Genomic DNA, 16,469 nt, shown 5'->3' with positions numbered 1-16,469 from the left:
ATGGCACTTGTGTGTGGAAGTTCCCTTTAATTACTTTTTTTTGTAATTTTGTGTCTTTTTTTAACAAGTGTGTGTTTTTTTTTATACAATTGTGTCTTCTATTTGTTTGTAATTTTGTCTTTTTAAAAAAAATAATTTTGTGTCTTTTTTAAATAATTGTGTATCTTTCTTAATAATTGTGTGTCTTTTTAACAATTTTGTGTTTTTAATGGTAATTCTGTGTGTTTTTTGGTAATTTTGTGTCTTTTTGTAATAATTTTGTGTCTTTTTTAGTAATTTTGTGTCTTTCTCAATAATTTTGTGTCTTTTTTGGTCATTTTGTTTCTTTTTTAAGTAATTTAGTTTTTTTCTGTCATTGTGTGTCTCTTTTGGTCATTTTATGTCTTTTTAAAAATCGTTTTGTGTCTTTTTTGGTAATTCTGTGCATTATTTTGTCATTTTGTGTCTTTTTTTGTAATTTTGTGTCTTTTTTTGGTCATTTTTATACTGCCTCCAGCGGCCCCCAGGCAATTTGAGTTTGAGACCCCTGATTTAAAGTCTCAGAAACCTCCAGAGGAGTTATGGTTTACCATTCAGCTAAATGAAAAACATACCAAAATGTCAACTAACTCCTGCCGTGAATACTCCCTTTTCATTTTCTTTAACTCTCCTTCAAAGAGCCTGACTGTTCTGGTTGGCATAATTTGTCACAGACAGCCCCTTGTGGCTTGGCTACACCAGCTTTCACCTCTTAAAATAGGCACTCAGTTAGAAGGAGAGCAAAGGAGACAGAGAGAGAAACAGAGCACCCCGAGGCGATATATGCCTTTACCAACTACATCTGTGTAAAAGGACTAGACAAAATGACTGGATGAGGAGAGGAAGGGAAGATAACATGGACACAGAAAGTGACACAGTCCCAGAAGTGTAGTCAGACAGAAGAGTACGTTCTAGATTATGTGTCTGTGTATCATTTTAAAAAACTTTTAAAAACCCACTTGTACAGACTGGCATTTGTGCAATGATTTTTAACGTCTTACACATATTTTAATTTTGTATCCTATTATTTTTGCTTGTTCACTGTTTTTGATGATGTTCTGTTATTTTTGTTTTAACTGTTGTACTGCCTCCGTGATAATGTACTTTGTAAAGCACCTTGTAACCCTGGTTTTGAAAGGTGCTATAGAAATATAGTAATAAATAAATAAATAAATAAATAAATAAATAAATAAATAAATAAATAAATAGAGCAGACCTGGGCATTGGGCGGCGCGCGGGCCACATCCGGGCCCCGTGAGGTTACCCAGAAATTAGAAATCAATACAACCGCTGTGCTTTTATTTTGAAGGCGGTTTACGTATATCTGCCTGCATGCATACCCACCTTCAAAGAAACGCGTTCCACAAAATACACTGTTACCTAGGTAACCTGGTCAAAAAAACACGTATTGCTTTTTGCATAAAGTTAATAAATTACTGGTTTACTGCATAATACACATGCTCTATATTGTTTTTGTGGTTTGAATATATGTTTAGTAGCATTCCTGGCTGAATGACGGTTCACAAGATTTATTTAAAATCGTATCTCCATGAAAATAAAAATAAGACATTCGTCACCTTGTGAATCCACCGTAAAAGCTACGAGGTGGGAAAACATTAACAACCATTAGCATTAGCACTTGAGCTAACAAGCACTTTTACTATAGTTAAGACAACCAATATATCCGCTAATATATATGACAGAATAAAATAAACTTTAACAAACCTTGTGTCCTGTCAGCCAGCCACTATAGAAGCTTTTTTCATACTTTATATCAACTTTATATGAATTACGAAGAACTCGTTATTATTTACCGTTCGTTTTTAATTTTACCGTTACACCTGCTATTTCCTGTCGCTACCTTTCAAAATTAAAGCACCCGTTTCACACTGGACGGCACCTTTTCAAAATAAAAGCACCACAACATTGTATCACAACAGCTAGAAAATGTACAAACATAAAAAAACAAGCGATATAATACAAAAACATCAATAGGAACCTTACTAAAGGTAATTTACAGTTGTGTTTAAAATAAATGGAAAAGGTATATAGTGATTGGAGTATTTACTACTTTTTACTGCTATATTTGATTTACTCCACATTAACAGTCTTATCATAACATGTATTCTTATCAGAAACAGCTAAAAAAAAATGATAATGAAAAACTGGCAGGAATTAATCTTATTGAGTCCACCAAAGTCCCTCTCAGCCACACCCAAAAAGCTTGTGGTGTTTCTGTGTGCCGACTTTGACTTCAGTTTTTCTGTCAAAATGCACTCAAGTCCTGACAAATTATTCAATTAGTGTTTTCTGTGAAGCTGCACTTGACCTTTCTAAGTCAATGACAAACAGCTACAACTAAACTGCACACACAGAGAACCTTAATGGCCACCAACCTGCTCTCTCGGAGACTCTATACCACAGACATGCAGAGAGATGCAACTTATTTTTAGATGGATATTGGTTCTCATACAGTATTATTAGACTACTGAAACAACTTAAACAACACAGTCCTATGCTGTGAAAAATGTAATAGAAACAGAGTGCGATGATTTGCAAATTCCTTGCATCCTACGTTCAGTTAAATACAAAGACAAGATACCTAATCTGTTAAATTTACATTTTAAACAATGTCCCTACTGTTTTGGAATTGGGGTTGCAGTTAATAGTTAACCATGCTTTCAGCTTAGTGTTATGTTCATACAGAAAGTGACTTTTTTTTGTTTTGGGAGTGGTGTTATTAGACTGGAGGAGAAAAAAGCTTAACTCTATGGAGTCTTGGGCTATTTTGTCCATTTTTGAATCCTTTTCATGTCTTTGAAAGTCATTTTGTGTCTTTTTTTTTTGTCATTTTGTGTCTTTTTTTGGTCATTTTATGTCTTTTTTTAGTCATTTTGTGTGTTTCTTTTAGTCATTTTGTGTCTTTTTTTGTCATTTTGTGTCTTTTTTTTGTCATTTTGTTTGTTTCTATCTTTTTTTGGTAATTTTGTGTCTTTTTTTGTCATTTTGTGTCTTTATGTGTCTTTTTTAGTCATTTTGTGCATGTGTTTTGTGCCTTTTTTTGGTCATTTTGTGTCTTGATGTGTCTTTTTTAGTGATTTTGTGTCTTTTTTTGGTCATTTTGTGTCCTTTAGTCCAACATAAAATGTGATTTTGAATCTTTTTTTTTACTTTCAAAACACTATCATGCTCAATAAAGAATTTTAAATGTTGCAAATGTGAACAAAGGTGTCAAATATAACATATAAGAGGGTAACATCCACTTCTATCATTTTATACTAAATATATTTGAGCTTGTCTCCAGTTTTACTTGGTATATCGTCATCAAACTGAAACTGGCCTCATGGAGTTTACAGCCAGAACTTTAGAGGTAAATTTACAGTAGGGCTCCACGCTGCTTTGTTTTCTAGTCTGGATGTCATGAAGAAGTCATGCTTTGGTACTTTTGGAGACTCCAGAGGGTTAAGGTAGGTTTTGGAAGTACTGAATCAAAGGAAAATGCATTTTGCACTCCAAAAACTTTTTTTTTTTAAATGTCAAAACTAATTCAATCGAACAGAATTTTGTGACTTTTAGTCAACTTGTATTATGGGTCAAGCTCCAAATTCCATATATCCCAAAAATCCCTTAATGCAAATACAAGACAACCCAGATATTTAACCACTAATATTTAAGTGCAAAATGATGGAGTACCCCTTTAAATTTTTGTAGTAATTTCCCTAAATCATTGTTTGGCTGATGTTCTTCAGTGCATGCCTTGCATCATATTCTGTTTGCACAAAATATGGTTAAGACAAGATACATTAATTTCTTGTATTCTAGCTGCTACTATATAGTGTGTACTTCATGGTATCTATTTATGTTGTACAACTGGGACTAAAGCGGTCAGAGTGTAGGATAAACCCTGCCTGGTGAAAGATATGTGTGCACAAGGGTGTTTTACCTTTGAATCCTTCCTCGTCAAGGACGACTGTGTAGTTCTCTGGTGTCTCCGTCAGGCTGAAAAACTTACATCTGAAACAGGAGAGGAAGTGGAGATGGAGGGAGGCGTGCGGTGGGGGGATTGAGAAAACATGACAGGGAGGAGATAAGGACAGAGGAAGGAGAAAGAAAGAGAGAGGAACAACAGTGTTATTCATTTAAAAACTAACAAAAGGAGGTTCAGATTTTCATAACAACAGCTACCAGGAATCACATAAATAGGGTTCTCTGAAATCCACACTGGTTTCAGGACAGGCTGCCACTCAATGGGCACAAACTCAAACTCAGCATTATGCCAGCGTCGCTTCTTTTGTCTGCAGCAAATGGTGGGTAACGCACCGAACTGGGGCACTGCTTTAGCTACCAACTGCTGCATTCAAGGAAAGACAGGGCAACAGCGCTCTAAATGTGATCTCAGGCTCAGAATTCAAAGGTTGTATGTACAGTAATGTTCAAAATAATAGCAGTCTAATGTGACTAACCAGATTAATCCAGGTTTTTGGTGTATTTTTTATTGCTACATGGCAAACAAGGTACCAGTAGGTGCAGTAGATTAAGCCCATTGGGATTAAAAATGTACAAAGAAAAGACAGAAAATGTTATCATTTGGGATCTGAGAACTGCCTTTTACATGACTGGACCTTTGTATCATCATAGTTGCCAATAATGTCCAAGTTAGAGTTTAATCTTCTGTGTCCAGTCCAGACTTTGAGCTTTCAATACTCAACTCAAACTCCTGAGTGCTTCAAGGGTTGTTGGTTTTTTTTTTTACTTTGAAGACACTTATTTTACTTCAAGACTCTGCAGTAGACTCCCAACTCTATAATAGAGCTAGGAAGAGAGTTCTTGAACAAGTCCTGTTTATTTTCATCCCAGACAATGTCAGGTGACTGGAGAACTTCCAAGAACTGAAAGATTCCAGTTTTAAAAAATAAATAAATAAATAAAACACAGTTATGTGTTCATGAAAACATGAGGATTAAAGCCAACTTGAAAAGAACACCTTGGTTAGAAAAAAATCAATCACCTAACATCACGTTAAAGATTACACCTTGTAGCTCACAATCTCAGAGTGAATTTTACATGAGTTCGGCAACTATGGAACCTGAGTTATCTAGGAGACATTCCTGTTTCTTTGATGAGAAAATCACAAAAACTTTACTTTCCACAACCAATGGTTCAGGGGCTTTTCAGGATTTTCAAGTAGTGGTCGACCGATACAGGTTTTTTTAAGGCCAATGCCGATACCGATTATTTTGACATCAGTCTTAACCGATCCCCGATATTGCCTTTTCTCCCTCCATTTACATGATAAAAATTACACAATGATAACAAATGTTACACAAGTCCCAATTTAAACAAAAAAAGAAACATTTATCAACAAAACAAACAAAACATATTAACAGTTGGATAGCAAACAATGTGTATGTTGCATCGAGGTGGTGGCGCCTCAGATGATCCACATATTTGATGTGTTTTTCTTTTTTCCAGTATCAGCAGCAGCTCACCAGAGAATGGCAGATGTTGCACTAAGCCTTGCCTGCTGTTGGCTCAGTGAAACGGGCTAACTGATCAGCGAACGCATATATCGGCCGGCCAATATATCGGTCTGCCTTCTCTACTTTCAAGGTAAATTTTCAAGCTTTTCCAGTATCTTACACCTGTTGTAAATTGCATGTTTTAGATGAGTACTTACATACTAAAAGGGGGAGATTTCACTGAACCATACCAACAGCGATGGTATTACACTTTTAGAAGGAACGGTCTTCATTTCAGATAGGCTACTCATTTTTTTACATTGAACATGTGATTATCTATAGTCTAAATGGTAAATGGACCTGCACTTATATATCGCTTTCTAGTTGCTTTGCGACCACTCAAAGCGCTTTACATTCCAGATTGAGCTAATTCACCCATTCACACACACATTCATACTGGTGGCAGAGGCTACCCTAAACGGTCCCACCTGCCACCATTGGGAATTCATTCACACACCGATGAACGCAGCATCGAGAGCAATTTGGGGTTCAATATCTTGCTCAAAGATACTTCGACATGTGGGCTGCCATGGTCAAGGATCGAACCACCAACCCTCCGATCAGTGGACGAACGCTCTACCAACTTAGCTACCTAGTCTATAGATGGATATAGTCAGATTGCAAGAGAAATACAGTATGAATTTCAAGCATTTACAAGCACTTTATCCAAAATCCAAGCACTTTTTAAACCTCAAAAAAATACAACATTTAAATTCAAGCATTTTCAAGGATTTCAAGCACCCGTACCAACCCTGAGTATAGTATAACTCATTTTTGGTCGTGAGAAGATCTGTGCAATTTCTACATGGATGACCCCTCTTTTGTTTTCTCAATCCCCAAAAAGGAAGCGCCACATATTCCTGTTTCCCTAAAACGCCTCACTGGAGATACACCTTCCCCTTCCTCTGCCTATCAGTCAGCTGAGGCTATTACAGTAGAAGCCTGAGTGAGACCGCAATACTCCTGACTCAGCAAAAAGTAATCCCTGCCATGAGATGGGACAATCACCCCACAGAGAGAGAGACAAAGAGAGAGACGGAGAGAGAAAACTGTAACACTAACTACCAGCTGTGCTCGCAAACTCAGCCAGCCCATTGTGTTATAATACCCCCCTCATTTCCTGTTGACCTTTCACCTCCCCGAGCTCGCCGTTTCCTGCAGGTAGTGTGTGCCAAGCATCTATACTGCCAGTGAGGCTGATCATGTGTGGACCTTTATCGCATGTGCTGTGTCTTTGGAGAAGACATCGATCGCTCTTGTATTACACCTGCAAGGCAGCCAAACCTACAGCTGCGTATTGGTTGTCTGTGGGAAATCCATCTGAGAGACAACTGTGCTTGTTTGGTTTCCTGTTTGTGAAGTACAGATGAGACAGATATGATGTGTCACCTAAGCTTCACCACTGAATACTGACAAGCAAACAGGAAAATTAATTTGACTTCAATCGTCTTTATCACTCTCACAGTCAAAGGAAGATTGCTTTTAGCTACCGTCAATCCACCCCTGAGCTTCTTATTAAGAGGCAGAGAAAATATCTCTTGTTGCAGAAATGCAATAAAAGGTTCCTTTTGATTTTCTTCCAAAAGAGATGAAACTTAGTAGAACTTTGTAGAATAAATGCATATAGAGGTTTGTAAAAATGGAGGTCCAGTAGGGCTGGGAGATATGACCAAAAGTCATATCCCGATATATTCAGGCTGAATATCGATATACGATATATATCCTGATATTTTTAACACAAAGTAAGAGCAAATGTTCAGTCAAAGCCAAATATAACATGTTACAAGTAGTTCTATTGAAACTGTTTATTCAAGTAGACAAATACTGTAGAACAACAGGAGTACCTTTTTTTTAAAAGATGATCTTAAATAAAAGCTGCAGTTTGCCTGGAACACGGATCATAGCGCAAATTTGAACTATATTGATATATGCGATATGGTCTAATTCCATATCACATAAAAAATATATCGATATATCATTTACACCGATATATCGCCCAGCCCTAAGGTCCAGGAACCCATCAAATGTCTCCCGAAACAAAAACTTTATCTTTACCCTTACTGTACATCTACCCTAGCCTACACATCAACACATACAAATAAAAACAGACAAGTGGAGGGCAAATAGAGCCCAAAGGAAACACAGTATGTAAGGGTCGGGTCATGCTCAAACAGGATGAGTCTCTAAGACATGTTGTGCATCACTGTTGGATGTGTTAGTTATCAATAGTTGCTCTGAATAATGAAAAGCAGGTTGTCATAGAGAGGGATGAGATGCTATATCATTCTCTTTTTGAAGAAGCTGATAGTGATGCACTCGGCTGTTTACTTGACAAATGACATAAATAGTTGTGTAAAGAATGACAAAAAGAGCAGGAGAGAGAAGTTGGGTATGAATGCCCGATTGTCCATTTTGTAAACTTATAGCAGGGCCGGCTCTAGGCATAGGCGACATAGACGGTCGCCTAGAGCGCCATCTGCTGGAGGGGCGCCACCAGTCACCATCGAGGGAGAAACAAACCAAAACAATAATAATTTTCGATGCCCATTGTCGCCCTCCCTTTGTGTTCTGTCTTGAAAATAATAAATATTAACAAAATAAAAAAACTGATGAACAATGACATTTTGTCACTTGTGGTGCTGAGTCACGTGACGTGTGGTCATTGCCTTGCCCCCCTTTAGACGGTCAGATCACTGTCAGAGGTCAGGTCATGCCAAGTGACAGACACGTTATGTTTTGATAAATCTTGCAAAATGAAAGCTCTCCGGTGCGCAGTATCAAAAGAGAAGAAAAGAGGAGGAGGAGAAGTCCCAATATAAAGGTAACGTTATGTCATCTTATTTTAAATGCCGTTTTGTGTGAAGACGTTTCATTTGAATTAGCTTGCTAGCTAGGTTGGAATAAAGTAACGCTAGCTTAACACGGTTAAGCAAATTTTTCGCGTGATTTGCACTTTCATTGTCTCTCTTGTCTCTAACTTTGTTAGCGGTCTCCAGCTGTGCTTCTTTGCAAATTTGCTTGTAAGTTAGTAATAATATAGACAGACAGTTGTATTATATAGCCTGGTTCCACCCTCCGTGAAACAGCAAGCGGAGCTGTTCAACACGAATGGATCTCGCCTTGGGCACCAAATGGGCTAGAGCCGGCCCTGAGTTATAGAAATTGTCAGACACAGCCGATTCCTGTGTTAGAAGGATTGTGCGTGGGCCGGGGTTTCCTAATCTTTTTCAAACATCTGACAAGCACCTCTGAAACAGCATCCTGGCAACTTAACTCTGAACAACCTTTGATACACAAGCATCTTAAACTAAAGACACAAACACAAAAACATGTGTTTTCCCCCGGATTTTTCCTTACTCAACCTGAGAATACCAGTCATTTCAGAATTTGGTTTTATAACACGGAACTTGGTTTGGTTTTGGACAACATGTTGGGTGATTTTGTGTCTTTTTTGGTCATTTTGTGACTTTTGTGGTAATTCTGTATACTTTTTTGTCATTTTGTGTCTTTTTTGTCATTTTGTGTCTTTTTAACATAATTTTGTGTTTTTTATGTTATAAAGGGTCAAAGAAAATATGTATTCAATGCTCTTGGAGTTTTGCTATGAGCTGCACCATGTTCATGAGAATCACCCTGTTGGTTAATTTTGACGATGGGAACATTTCACATGTTCAGTGATTGACCGATTGACTAATCAAACATGTTTGTACAGCACTCTGAAGCAGTGACATGCTGCCTTTGTGTGATCGCTGGATGTTGCAAGTTTGAAAAACAAGCTCCAGCTATTGAAGCATGAAGGAAAATAAGGAGGAGGAGACGGAAAATAACCAAAAAGGCCGAGGAAGCAACAGGTAGCGGGGGAGCGGCCGAGTGGGGAAGATGAAAACCGAGCACACAAGAGTCTGGACTTTGATCCAGCTGCACAAAGAAATGGGCGGCAGTGACGCTGAGGGAGTGAGGGTAGGTGGCGGTGGCGGTGGGGTTTCTGCAACTGATGCTCCAGCTGAGGAAACATGATAAGAGCGGAGCAAACTGATGTTGTTGAAGTGTGAGGAGTGAGCCTCCAGCCACCTCAACCCTACCGTCAGCGGACGGCCGAGCTGTCTGCTACCTTTGCAGTTTCCTCCGAACTGATCTGTAGCGTTCTCACGGCCTCTTCTTTTTTCAGAACAATGGGGAAGGGTTTTTTTTTTCCTGAAATCCCTGCATGTTTTTAGAGAGAGAGAGGCATGGGGATGGGTGGGTGGGTGGGGGGCAGTCTTGTTTAAACGAGGGGAGCGAGAGCCCCAACCTTGACAGATCGCTGAAGCAGACAAGTGGAAAACTCCCCACTGGGTTTCTGGCTCAGCTGAGGCATTGTTCCAACCCATGCTCTCGTTAGTGAGCCGCCGAAGAGAAGAAAAGAGGACTGTGTGGAGCCTGCAGGGCTGCATCCACAGTACAGTAAGACTGATATATCGGGCTGATACTGGGCCTTGATTATTGCCACATCCATAAGCTCCGAAGCAGATGGAAGAGTATAATAATATAGCAGGTCACAATCATTAAACCCCTATTTAATTCTACAGTTTTTTAATTGTTTACTAGTATGAAACTAAGGCCACCAAATTGTTACAAAACACCATTTTACTTTTGAAAAAACATGCATATCGTCACACAAAATGCCCCAAAAAAGACACAAAATGACTGAAAAAACACTAAATTACTTTAAAAAGACACAAAATGACAAAAAAGACACAAAATGACAAAAAAAAAAAAAAGACTGAAAAAACACTAAATTACTTCAAAAAGACACAAAATGACAAAAAATACACAGAATTACCAAAAAAGACACAAAATGACCTAAAAAGACACAAAATGACCCAAAAAACACACAAAATTACCAAAAACACACAAAATTACCAAAAAAAAGTAATTAAGGGTTGTCAAAAGTATCGATACTCAAAAAAGTATCGATACTAAAACGTTACGGGTCCGGATACGATACTCATTACTCAACAGTTCTTTTTGCACAAGTGTTTTTTATTATAAATATTTAACCTGTGGTTCTGTTCATTTTTACATGTTGCATTTTTCTTGTTGTTAAAAATATTTCTAGGGTTGTCAAAAGTATCGATACTCAAAAAAGTATTGATACTAAAACATTGTATCCAGATACAATACTCATTTTCAAAAGTATCGAGTACCTGAAGCTTGTTATCATAGTTGCAGTTTCTTTTTGCACAACTGTTTTTTATTATAAATATTTAACCTGTGGTTCTGTTAATTTTTACATTTTGCATTTTTCTTGTTGTTAAAAATATTTCTGTTAAGTTTTGGGGTCTTTGTTTTTATCCTTGTGGTATCGAAAATGGTAATATTTTCCTGAGTATCGGTATCGAGTGGAAAATCTTAGTATCGTGACAACCCTACTGGGATCGGTGCCTGGACTCCAGTACTCCGCGATACCGATGCAGCATTTTTGGCAGTATCGGAGCAATTTCCGATACTGGTGTTGGAATCGGAACAACTCCAGTTTTAATACCTCAACATGCTTGATGACACGTAGTCTGAGTGACTAGACATTAAAGTTGTCATGATACTAAAAATGTTCAACTCGATACAGATACTCAGGAAAATATTCGACACTCGATACCATTTTCGATACCACAAGGATAAAAACAAAGACCCCAAAATTTAACAGAAATATTTTTATTAACAAGAAAAATGCAACATGTAAAAATTAACAGAACCACAGGTTAAATATTTATAATAAAAAACAGTTGTGCAAAAAGAAACTGCAACTATGATAACAAGCTTCAGGTCTGAGGTAGTGCAAAAAATAAATACAATAAACAATAACAATTAGAACAATATTTTGAGGTTGTATGGTTTAGCTGCTTAATAAGTTGTGGGATCGATCCTTTTGAAAATAAGTATTGTATCCGGATACAACATTTTAATATCGATACTTTTTTGAGTATCTTTACTTTTGACAACCCTTCTAGAAATTGCTGACTGTGACGGATTAACAGTGCAGCTGATAGTGAGCATGCTGTGCCTCATCAAACAAGAGTTTTTATTTCCTCTTTCATCCTCTTCATCACAGGTGTCTCCATGCTTCAGCAGTGTTGGATGATGTTACAGGAAAATCTACCTTCTTACAATGTGGGATAAGCCCGTCTCCTATAAGTGATTACCTCCTTAAAATTCTGCTCAGGACTGCTTTCAAATCACTTTGCACGCATTCTCGGGGAGCTGCTCTCTAATGAATAGCAGGGGCCTGAAAGAGGGAGATGGCTAAAACCAAGCGAGGCAATCAGGGTTGTTTTTGCTCCATTGTTTTGAGTTGCTATGAACTCAATCTTCACCACCACTCCCCAATCTGCATCGCCTTTAGTTTGACCAGAGGGAGGGAGTGGGGGGGCAGGGGTAAAGCCCTTCTATAGAAAAATAACAGGAAAAACCAGACCTAACATATCCACAGCACAGTATGATGACATAACTCTACAGCATGCATAACAACACGATAAAAAACAGACAGGCCTGCAAAGCCGAGGAAGTGCAGCCTGCATGCTTTTTCTGCTCCGATCTGGGCCCAGCCTACTTTTTCCCTCAGACATTGAAAGCATCACAAAACCCATTCAATTGAAAATGTAGGCTCGTACTTTGGAACTGAACTAAAACACTGAACCTTTTTTCACTAGAACTGCTCATTACCTGTTGGCTTGTTCCTTAAAAAATAGTGACGCAATTGCAGTGACTAACTAAGCCGTAGTTTATGGGGCGGTGAAAGACTTCCAGTTTGTCTGGTGGACATGTCAAAACCTACTGGATCAAACAATACTCTGAAACAAATGTGTGCTGATGGATGCAGCCAGGCGTGAGTGGATGTGAAGTGTTTGACAGGACATGATATGATATAATAAATCTCATCTCTCTGTTAGTTAACAAGATATTAGGGTTGTCAGGATACTAAGATTTTTAACTCGATGCCGATACTCAGGAAAATATTCTACTTGATACCATTTTCGATACCACAAGGATACATTTTTTTTTTTTTTTTTTTTTTTTGTGTGGTTAGTTTGTTTGTCGTTAGTTTGTTGACAAGATATTAGGGTTGTCACGATACTAAGATTTTCAACTCGATACCGATACTCAGGAAAATATTCGATACTCGATACCATTTTCGATACCACAAGGATAAATTTTTATTTTTTATTTTTAGGGCCCGAGCAGGCAACGACCTGCGAGGTCCCTATTGTATTTCGAATGATTATTTATTTTTTTTTATTCTCGTGACGAAATGATCGCATTTTTCACTGCCTGAACATACCCCAAAACTCATGAAACTTTAATTTTATTTTTTTTAATTTTTTTTTGTGTCGTTAGTTTGTTGTTTATTCCTTTTTCTTGGAGATCCTCATTTGGGGAATACCAGTTTGCCTTGTATATATGTTTGTCTGTTTACTGTATGTTTTGTTATTTACTTTGTGAATATATACCTTGAAAAAAAGGTTAAAAAATGCAAGGTACAATATTGTAAAGAAAATGAAATGACTGATTATGTTAGTGAAAGTAAGAAGCCTTGCAATAAAGTATTAAAAAAATTAAAATGAACAGAACCACAGGTTAAATATTTATAATAAAAAACAGCTGTGCAAAAAGAAACTGCAACTATGATAACAAGCTTCAGGTCTGAGGTAGTGCAAAAAATAAATAAATACAATAAACAATTGCAATTAGAACAATATTTTGCATGCTGTGCACATTAGGCAAGCTTGATAAGTCGACTTTTCTCTGCTTCATTCTGGGACTTCAAGAGAGAAAATAACACTTTTCATCAATGCTTTTGAAAATGAGTATCGTATCCGGACACAACGTTTTAGTATCGATACTTTTAAAAAAATATCTTGAATAAAAATAGCCTATGAAATAAAATAGGCCAATCTTTTTCCGAAATAAATATATTTATATGAGAAAAGAGTAACGAACATTACAAAATAACTAAATATGATAAACCCTAGAAAGGGCAGCATTTATATATAAAGAAAGTTTTTTTTTTTAGCTATATCGATAGCATTTACATTTAAAAATATATCGATATATCTTTTATATCGATATATATTATTGAAAATGAGTATTGTGTCCGGATGCAACGTTTTAGTATCGATACTTTTTTGAGTATAGATACTTTTGACAACCCTACAAGATATGGACAGCAAGTGTTTTCCAGGATTATGATTCCCTCGTGCAGACAGGGGCTAGTGCTGCTGCCTTTAAACTGATCATTAAAGGGCTGCTGTGTGGCTGATACTCACAGGATGGCTACGATAAGCAAATCTCGAGGGAGAGCGTGCTATCTAGACTTCAGCCGCCACAGAGCACAAAGGCAGTCAGAGGAGGAGAATCATCCCTGACATTTGCTTACAACTTCTTTGAAAGTTGACAGAGGCTAAGCCACTGCCTGTCCTATATCATGGGCAGCTCAAAGACAGATGTTGAGCTCTTCTTCTAGCCATTAATATGTGGGCCAGCCAGAGCAATAAACAATTACATAACAAAGGGAGGATATCCAGGGATTAACTGAAAACGGGTACTAATGCCAACATGGGACCGGACAACTTGCAAACTGGATGCTGGTCTTGGGGAAATGAGGTAAAAAGGTCAAGTTTGTGCAGGAGGAACATGGTCCCACCTTAATACAGCTAAGGGGGGTGCACTGCATGCTTTATAAGGCGTTTTTATCAGCATAAGCAGCATGCAATGCAAACATTGATGCATGCATTTTAAAGATTACAAAGTATTAATGCATTTATGCACAGTTTCAATTAAACTGCAGCAAAAAAATTTGCTTTTGTGCAAATATAACCTAGGTTATAAGGAAATATGATTGCATTTGTATGTCCATTGTAAAAAAAATAGATTTTGGCTGCTAAATTTACAAACGTTAATGACTGTTAAAGTATTAATGCATTTATGCACAGTTTCAATTAAACTGCAGCAAAAAAAATTTGCTTTTGTGCAAATATAACCTAGGTTATAAGGACATATGATTGCATTTTTATGTCTATTGTAAAAAAATACATTTTGGCTGCAAAATTTCCAACGTTAAATGACTGTTATGAACTATACTGTAAATCCCAACAGCTACATGCATTGCACTCTATCATTCATGGAGGCAGAGCAGGGCATGCACAGGCAAATAACCCAGTAATGGCTCGGCCACCCAGTGAATGAAAAGGCGCTGTGGGTTGTCTCATATCCGTGCTGGATTAGCAGGGTGATTCGCACCGGTGCGACACAAACATCTAACCCCGATCAATGAGTCTTCTTACCGTGTCCTGTTGCGGAGGAAGATCAGTTTAATCAGGGGGTGTGTGAAATTCACCAGCCCATTCTTGGATATGCTGGTGACCCGTAGCCTGTGGTCCAATATGTGCAAGTCCATATTGTCGGTCCAGTCTCCTGTGTGTTTGTGCATGCGGCGGGGAAAACGCCTCTCTAGCTGTGTAATATCATTCAAATGTTAAATATAGGCCAGGATGAGGAGCATTACCGACGACAGCAGCCACCACGTCCCGCTGTGACCGTCTCACAAGGCGAAAAACATCCGACGCAATCCGACTCCAGCCTTGCTGAACTACTGTATATTCAAATAAAAGGGACAGCCACAGAAACGACACGCCCCCTCCTCTTAAAGCTACAGGTTTGAGGGTGCGAGCGGAACTTCCGGTTTAAAGATGTTTTTTTTCCTCCTTAAAATTAAAGTGCATATCATATCGTCAACCTGCTAAAATAATCGCCTACACTGTAATAAATTATTCTGTAGTCATTTAATTTTACTTAATATATTACTTAATATATTAATATATTACTTCATATATTTGATAAAAATGTATTAAATGCATATTAAATTATTGAATTATTAAATGTATTAAATTAAATGTAATTAAATGTATTAAATTCTTAATTAAATGTTAAATATTAAATTTAATTAAATGTATTAAATGCGTCCTTGATTTTGAGGCAGTTGTTTAAGTACCTTTAATATAAAAAATGTTTGAGATAGAATATACTTATTTTGACCACATTAAATATAATCTTTATGTGTGTGTAATTCTAAATCAAGAGAATTTTGAATGAATCCAACACAATATAATTAGTCCGTTTTTAATTGACAGGCACTTCCTGTTAAGTTATTAACTCAACTTGTAACCTAGTTAGATTTAATAAATAATATTGCGTGCAATCTGTTGCCTAAATTTTATTGAGTAGCTATTGTTTATCTTTTTTTTTTACAGTGTAACTTATTTTTTCATCAGACATCTACAATCACCGGATGAAGAGAATAATATTCAGCTTTGGAGTCCTGGTAAAACTGCTTGTCGTCACCAAGGTAACGTCAAGTGTTGCTTCGGTAACCGTTAGCATTATGTCACCCTGTTAAATTAATCGGCTAACTCATTTTTTTCAAGTTTTGCAGGAAACACAAAAAACTTCACTAAAAGTGTAACATGTGACATTAATAGATCATTTTTACTCAAAAAGGATGTAACAAAGGATGGCTACTGGCATAGTAATAACACTGTGTGTAAATTATGTAACTTAAGAGAAATAAATGACTTAGGCAATTTTTTGAACATGCCTTTGTGACTTAAGCAAGATATGGTAACACTTTATTTTGAAGGTGTCTACATAAGAGTCACACAAGCCTGTCAGAAACATGACATGACAGTATCATGAGCATTAATGTTACTTCAAAGTGTCATTAATGTTCATGACACATCCCATGTCATGTTCATGACACGCTTATGTCACTCTTATGTAGTCACATTTTATTTTGTCACACACTTGACATAGGCCATTATCTTAAAGCGGTAAAATCACATGATCTGATCAACTATTTGTAATATTTCGAGTAGAGTCATGATCTAATTTAGCTTTTACCAC

The 16,469-nt window shown here is 37.2% G+C and overlaps 1 protein-coding gene across 1 annotated transcript in view; it reads right to left on the bottom strand.

The window, feature by feature from the left end:
• The window catches only part of castor1 (cytosolic arginine sensor for mTORC1 subunit 1), a 35,332-nt gene extending 20,108 nt beyond the window's left edge, over positions 1 to 15,224 (bottom strand). Inside the window, exons 1-2 of the mRNA XM_059337186.1 lie at positions 14,855 to 15,224; positions 3,962 to 4,032 (exon numbers count right to left, since the gene is read on the bottom strand). Of these exons, the coding sequence (XP_059193169.1) occupies positions 3,962 to 4,032; positions 14,855 to 15,000 (217 nt within the window). The 5' untranslated portion in view covers positions 15,001 to 15,224. The remainder of the gene's footprint in view (positions 1 to 3,961; positions 4,033 to 14,854) is intronic.
• Between the last annotated feature and the right edge of the window lie 1,245 nt (positions 15,225 to 16,469).

The sequence above is a fragment of the Centropristis striata genome, chromosome 7 (genome assembly GCF_030273125.1).
Source record: "Centropristis striata isolate RG_2023a ecotype Rhode Island chromosome 7, C.striata_1.0, whole genome shotgun sequence".
NCBI classification, from domain to species: domain Eukaryota; kingdom Metazoa; phylum Chordata; class Actinopteri; order Perciformes; family Serranidae; genus Centropristis; species Centropristis striata.
Note: the sequence above shows the minus strand (reverse complement) of the source record. Positions and strands in the feature narration are given on the sequence as shown.